The sequence below is a fragment of the Aristolochia californica genome, unplaced genomic scaffold, assembly GCF_029961685.1.
Source record: "Aristolochia californica isolate CCGP_79_NKW_82.1479 unplaced genomic scaffold, dmAriCali1.0.hap1 SCAF_1, whole genome shotgun sequence".
Classification (NCBI taxonomy): Eukaryota; Viridiplantae; Streptophyta; class Magnoliopsida; order Piperales; family Aristolochiaceae; genus Aristolochia; species Aristolochia californica.
In genome coordinates this window covers 53,097,555-53,104,621 of record NW_027181770.1, presented here as the reverse complement: position 1 = coordinate 53,104,621, position 7,067 = coordinate 53,097,555, and the positions used below count along the sequence as shown (strand labels likewise).

The window sequence follows — 7,067 nt, the reverse complement described above, 5'->3', positions numbered from 1 at the left end:
AGGGGAAGAATCTATTTCGTAGTTAAATTAGTTCAAATTATATTGTGGCACTTGGCTTCAATATTGAGATAAATTTTAAAAAGTTAAGAATGAATTAAAACCATATGTTCAAAGAGTCGAATCAACTACTTTGTGCTACTAGTTGAAAACTTAAGACCTTGGACTACAATTTCACATTCATTTGTCAAAGGTTGTTGTGTTGCAAACAATTACCCCTTCAACAAAGTTCAATATTGGAAGTTAAATTTTAATATTTTTGTGGAATAATAAATATGAAAGAGTCTTACATGACTCTCAATCGTAACTCTGTCAAATTCCCTTGAAGCTTCAGCCACAACTTCATCATTCCTCACAATGCCTCATATTTAAAAGTAAAAACAATAGATTATCTTTGCCGCTACCTTGCACTATATTTGAAGTCATTGTTGCAATACAAGTCCAAATTTCCTCATCAAGTGTCAGATGGAAATTGAGTCAAAGGAGTAAACTGAAGATAGGACCTCACATAACTTGAAATCTTGTAATTTTCTTTTGTTGTTTTACTTATGATTGTTTTGCTTGCAGATTGGATCCTTTGTAAATAGATAATTACATAAATTAAATTTTTTTATTGATAATATGAGATTGAATTTTGATATAATTAGGAATTTATAATTATTTTATTTTAATTGATATAACTAAATAGTAATAAATTAATGTAAAATTTTTTAATCATATTAGAGGATGAACTTAACCATACTTTTACAAATGATTAATGGTGGTATTTATACAATTTAGAATAGAAAAGATAAGTTTTACGTGAGAAGATAAATCCAATGGGATCTTATCTGATAATTGAAGGGATAATGCTTATCCCTTATCATGACCCCTCAAGATAGGCCTCTATTTAGAGAGGTCAATTTTGTCTCGTAGCAACTTAAACTATGAACTTGGCACCTGCTATGTAAGGAGATTTGTTTCAAAGGTTCTAGGATGCAAAAGGATGAGAAGAGTAGTGACACTAGTTGCAGTTGGGGCAGACGGAATCGAAGAGAGTGCATCGTTCGATGAAGAGATGTGAAAAGTAGCAACATTGGTACCGGTTGGGGTGGACGGAGTCGAAGAGAACGCATCATCCAGTGAAGAGATGTAGAAGAGAAGCAACACTGGTAGTGGCTGGGGTAGACATAATCGAAGAGAACACATCATTCGGTGAAGAGATATAGAAGACCAGCGGCACTAGTAGCGGTTGGAGCGGACAGAATCAAAGAGAAGGTATCGTCCAGTGGAGAGATGTAGAAGAGCAGCGACAAGGATGGACAAAATTGAAGAGAGCGCATCATCTAGAAAGAGTAGCGACATGGGTGGACGAAATCGGAGAGAGTGCATTGTCCAGATCGGGAGAAGTGGAATTGAAGTGGAACCTCGATGATTGTGATGAAGGTGATAGGCGAAAAGTCGTTCCCGGTGCGACGATGGGAGATAGCGACTATGGAGGCGACGACAAGGGTTTAGAAGGTAGAGGCAACAATCGGATTGGCTGGTCAGTGGTGAGAGATGCATCATCGATGGGAAGGTTGAAGGACAACGGAAGGAAGAACTACAAAGGGTTTCAGAGCTGGCGAGAGGGAGAGTCAGAGAATGGGGAGGGAAACCTTTTTTTAATATCAGCGAAGAGTGAGGTAACATCGAAGTGGGAGAGTGTGAGACAAACAGAATCGAGAGCGATTGTCCGAGTGGTTCAACTTGGGAGGGTGTGGCAGAGAGTGAGTTACGAGTGGAGAGACAAGAAGTAGAAAAAAAAAATTGGAGGACAGCATATGCAGAAAATCAATCTGTTCTAATACAATGTTAGATATTGAACTGAACTACATTAGAGGATAAATTGAACCACACCTTTATAATTGATTAAGGGTGATGTTTATATAATTTAGAATAGAAAAAATAAATTTTACATGAGAAAATAGATAACTATGTAACTATGTAATCACTGATCGGACACACTGCCGGCCCCCACCATTACAGAATGAGCAACGGAGATGTCGGAACGAAAACACAGTCAGAGATGTCCTTGCGCACCGTACTTCAGAACGAAAACACAATGGAGATGTCCTTGCTGACCAAGCTCGCGAAAATTTTATTGCCTGCAGTAGCTTTTTTCCGGAAGTATTATGTAGCCAGCATGGAACAAATGCACTGGTTTTCCATGGAGAAAGAAGAGATGGTGAAAGTGGGTTAGTGAACTGCGTAGATCGATTTTACACGTCGGCTTCTAATCCTCGACCTGCAGTCTAGACTAATCTATGGAATCTCCTGGACCGATATTGGAAATTAATCCCTGGCGGATGGAAAACCCAGTGATTTGAGGGGAAGCACTAAGAGAAGCAGTAAATTAGGCGGAGACATTGGATTACAAATCTACAAGCCCGACCTGCAGGCGACCTGCACTAATTTATTTAAATGCGTCGACGACATTATATATTTACATACACCAAAGACATTTGGCCGGTAGCAGCACAACCATAACAAGCTCCCCGTGCTTCTCCACCGGGGGACATTAGTCTGAAAGCCACAGTAGACCTGGCAGACACTGAGCGCGCTAGGATTATGAAGTGCTGGTGCTGATCAGAGGGCATGGTGAGCTCAAGAAAATGGACCAAGAATTTAGGAAAAAATATGGATTCGATGCCCCTTCCGCATTATGTTATCTCAATCAAATTTGAAAAAAGAATCCTCCCGCCATTGCTATCGGATGGCTTGAGGTTCACTTCTGCTATGGAGATGTAAGACATACAAAAACTCTACTTTCCCTCTGCACTGGGGTTAAATCCAGGACGGTATGGCAAAGTTGCGCTTAAAAGAATTGACCCCACTGAGGTGGGCAAGGATATCTGACGAATCTAGCATCTCCTCCTCCTTCACCACCACCCCTCCTCCCTGCAATACCAAAAATTACCACATGTTAATGCAGAGAACAGCTTTTGAGCTAGAACTCGTTTGTATTTTCAAGGAAAACAAAAGCGCCTTACTTCGTCATCGTCTAGTTCTTCTTCGTGGTTGCTGCGGCTGGGTCTCGCTGTCTCCCCAAACTCGTCGTTCTTTGCAAATCTTCCTCTAACACGAGGTCGACTGTCCGCTAGAGTTTTTCTGCATGCATACTGTAACTGGGGCTGGTAAGATATTGGAAATTATGAACAAGAGTACTAGTCAATTACAAAAATTGTGACAAGAGAGCAAGGACCTTAATCTTTTTGCTGAAATTCCTCTCGGTCCTTTTCTTCATGTATCTGTGTATCTTGACTTTCCTCTCCTCGAGTGTGAGCTTCGGTGCCTTGCCGAGCCCACCCTGCTCCTCCAAATTAGACATATCCGACGTTAGACCTACCGGGCTTCCGCAGCCTTTCATCATTTGTTGCTGGCTCTCGCTGATTACCTTCAGAAGATCAAAATAAACGCTTGGAAATTGTAACCGCAAAGCCCAACTATCCTAAGATAAAACATATTCAAATAGTGATGGAAGAACCCCAAGAGTAGATCCGTCGGGCATTTTTTTCTCTCACCTGTAATTCTCCTGATCCGTAGACAGAGTTAGAGCAGTAGACACCGCAATTCTCTCCCTGAAACTCCAACTCCTGGGAAGTGATCAACCCGGAATCGCCCATGATGTTCCCCGGAAAAATACCAGAAATGTCCGGACACATCCCACCATTCAGACTGCCGGACAAGTAACCACCCATTCCTGGATGATCAAGGAAAGAGGAAGAAGGCGAAGCGGGGCCCATCCGAACATACGACGGAGGCATGGAAGACAGAGCATCCTCTTCGAAGACTGTCCCTAAGGACGGGCAAGTTCCGAGTGGGACAGAGGTGTCGGACGAGTAGTGGGATAATCCACTCGCCTCTACATCCGCAAGAGGTATCTGCATCGAAGCTAGATCGAAGTGATCATTGTGGGTTGGCATATAGGGTAGAGCAGAGAAGGCGGAGGAGACTTGATTCTGAGGGGACACGGGCATGGACGAGGGGTAGTTTGTGGAAGCCGAAACCTTCGTTTGGTTTTCGGTGTGTGAGTCATGAAGGACGGATAGATTGTTACAAGGGGCAGCAGGGGCGGTTGTCGGGTCATGGAAACTCGTAATCTCTGAGGGAAAGGAAGAGAAGGAGAGGTCGTTTGTGTAGGAGGTATCGTCGTAGCAGCAGCCAGAGCAGGAAGATACCTCGGAATTGTGCAGAGCTTCGGCGAACAAGTTGGGGTCGCAGAAATCGAACATATGCGCCGCGATGGGGCTCGACATACCCTCCTGCATCAAATACTCTGTTAAAACTCTATTACAAACAACATTTGCATGGGGGAAGCTAAATCGCCCAATCCACGGACGTACCTAAGCTATCTATAGTTCGACTTCCAAAAAAAAAAAAATTGATAAAAAGTCTAACCAGACCGGTTTCCGGTCAAGGACATAATACGACAAACTGGACCATGGGTCCCACGATCTCGGATGCTAGACATCTGGTGTGGGTCCACGAAACTCTTCATATGACCCGATAAACGTTAGATTCCCGAAAACTTTATCTTTCTTGATAACAGGTGCTTACTTTGTGAGCAATTTCTGTGACAGCCCGTACCAAAAAGCCGAAGATTCCCAATACTTGGTGGGCCCCATGACTTTACATATATTTGGTGTTTACGTCGGGTGGCAAGGAATGTATAATGCGCACCACGTGAAATGTAGCCTCCGTTAATAACACCGGCTATAGTGACCCGATATGCAATCTATTAATATCGGTTAGACCTGTATTCGATTCTAACCCTCTGTCCTCCCAAAATGAACCAAAAAACAAGAAAAACAGAACAAGAGGAAGCAATTGCTTTTGATAGAAACAGTTATGAGAAAAGGGATCGTCCACGCCTTTTTCCTTCTTAGCATGGGTCGATTTAGGCCAAAAAAAATGGAAGCTTTCCTCGATCGCCGAGCAGAGAAAAAGCTTCAGAAACTGTGAAATAAATATTGGGAAACTTTGAGACCAGCTATACCGTACACATGCAATGCTTCAGGAAAACGATCTTGATTTAGAAGCTTCATTGACAGGCATCGATAAAAAAGCTTGGTGGCGGTGGAATAGACGAAAGAGAGCTAACGAAGGAAATATGCATCGCTACGGGTATTTAGGGAATGAATGGTTGCATATAGGTCAAACAGTTTTGACAATCTGTCATGTGAGAGTCGATCAAATCCAACCTCATTCATTACCCGTCGTTTCAGGAGCATTTGGAAAATGGAACAAGTCCTCCATTTGTTTTTTTCCTTGATGCGCGAAGAAATGGAGCAAATGATCCAGTAAATTGCACAGAATGTCAATCGGTTGGGGAAAACTAGATTTAGCCTTTGGATTTGATCAGATCAAAGGATGTGAACATTTTTTTTATATGTCCACTATTAGCTGCAGATCTGACATGAATCCAAGCTCTTCGTTCAGAAGAAGCTGGAGGAAGTTAGTCGGAGCTGCTACAGAAAGCAACCTAGCTGTGGACTTCTGGCAATGTGCGTCATGATAATGGAGCGAAGAGTCCACAGAAGATCGTCAATGAAAAAACTCAAATTAAACAACAGGATCAAATAAGATCATGAGATTGTAAAGCTAAAAGCCGAATCTGAATTGTTAGAAACCGTTCGTCCATCCTCAAAGAAGAAGGATCCAATCATAATCTGAAAAAATTCATGTAAAAAACCGTGAGTGAAAAGTTAGAATAATTACTATCTGCAGCTGCTCCGGCGGATGTACGACGTCCTGCAACATCCTTCTGTACGTGCAAACAGCAAAGAAAAGAAGAAGAAAAAAAAAGAAGCCAAAGGCTAGATCAGGAGCTGCAAAGCTGACAAATGCTCCATTGTCCTCTGACTCTCCATTTTTTATTAGTTTTTGTTCGTCTAAAACAGAGGAATACTCCAAACCAGATAGAAAGACATTTTCATGGATGGAAAAAGAAAAAGAAAAAGAAACAGAGAGAGAGAGAGCGAGCGAGAGAGAGAGAACGCGAGGGAGAGAAAGAACGCGACAGGGAAGACATTTTTATACGTTAAGATCGGAAACAAAAACGGCGTTTCGAGGGTACCTGTCCTGCCGCGTAAGACAGAAACAAGAAGAACCTCCACCCTCGCCGGGCGACCGCACGCTGGATACACGAAATTTGGTCTTTGTAGGTCTTCCACGTCCCACCAGTCACCGTGATCCCAGTAACTTCATCGGCGAGATTTATAACATATTAAAACCGTCGCGCGGGCCACTCTAACAGTGTGATCTCCTCGCTTATTTTTTTATTTTTTAACGCATAAACCGATCAACGTGGAATTCCCAGAAATAGATTTTGGTATTCGTGGGTCCTACTCTTGTCTTACGACGTGGCTCTGCCTCCGCATCTTACGACGGGATTTTCAGATTTGGCTCCTTCTCATGATCACCTACTCTCCTCGACTAAATCCCCGTCGCACCAAAATCTATTCCTTGTTTAAATGTGGTGGTTCTGCAGGGAGGAGGCCGGAGGTCGGAGGTCGGAGGCCGGAGCTCATTCTAACCGATGATTTGGTAAGCGAAGGAATTCTTTGCTTTTACTGAACTTTAGAAGCCGATCAATTTTCGGATGGCCTTGTTATCGTTGTTTCACAATTTTGCTTGAAATGAACAGAATTCGCTTCTAGAAAACTGCAATTTGTGTTTCTACATCTCGTAAAATTCGATCTTCGTTAAATAAAATCTTAGAACAATGGATTATGTTCTGCGGTGGCGGGGCCAGAGTCGGAAAATATTCCGGGACATTGAGGAGACTGCAGCACAAGTACCTGCCGAGTTCATCTTCTCTGGTCAAAGGGAATCAGGTTCCCTGGGAGTCTTGGTTGGCTTTGTCCTCGGATTACGAACTCAAGTCAGATCGGTATAACTAACTATATCCGACAAATAATAGGAAGCCATAGATTTGTAAAAACAAGTGCAATGTGTAGCGATTGTCTCGAAATCCCCCTTTTGAGATAATTTTGATGAAAATAAGCACTTAAGTTACAAATTATGTACATTAAGTATGCCTTGTAACT

At 42.5% G+C, this 7,067-nt stretch overlaps 1 protein-coding gene across 2 annotated transcripts; it reads right to left on the bottom strand.

The window, feature by feature from the left end:
• Window positions 1–2,382: 2,382 nt before the first annotated feature.
• On the bottom strand, window positions 2,383–6,189 carry LOC137960245 (uncharacterized). 2 transcript variants are annotated; one of them, XM_068807814.1, is made up of 5 exons: window positions 6,095–6,189; window positions 3,540–4,280; window positions 3,221–3,412; window positions 3,009–3,137; window positions 2,383–2,916 (listed from the first exon to the last, which is right to left on the bottom strand). In XM_068807814.1, exons 2-5 carry the CDS (start codon window positions 4,272–4,274, stop codon window positions 2,803–2,805), a joined length of 1,170 nt encoding a protein of 389 aa, XP_068663915.1. In that variant the 5' UTR covers window positions 4,275–4,280; window positions 6,095–6,189; the 3' UTR covers window positions 2,383–2,802. The 2 variants fall into 2 exon arrangements, with proteins under 2 accessions (XP_068663915.1, XP_068663909.1); XM_068807808.1 differs by lacking the exon at window positions 6,095–6,189 and adding an exon at window positions 5,737–5,778.
• Between the last annotated feature and the right edge of the window lie 878 nt (window positions 6,190–7,067).

Bases quoted from the DNA above. Each gene is read 5' to 3' on its own strand.
- LOC137960245 (XM_068807808.1), bottom strand. From the start codon at position 5,778: ATGTTGCAGGACGTCGTACATCCGCCGGAGCAGCTGCAGATA. The intron at 3,138-3,220 runs GTCCTTGCTCTC...CCCCAGTTACAG, and splicing joins ATTTCAGCAAAAAGATTAAG to TATGCATGCAGAAAAACTCT. The intron at 2,917-3,008 runs GTAAGGCGCTTT...TTGGTATTGCAG, and splicing joins AAGAACTAGACGATGACGAA to GGAGGAGGGGTGGTGGTGAA.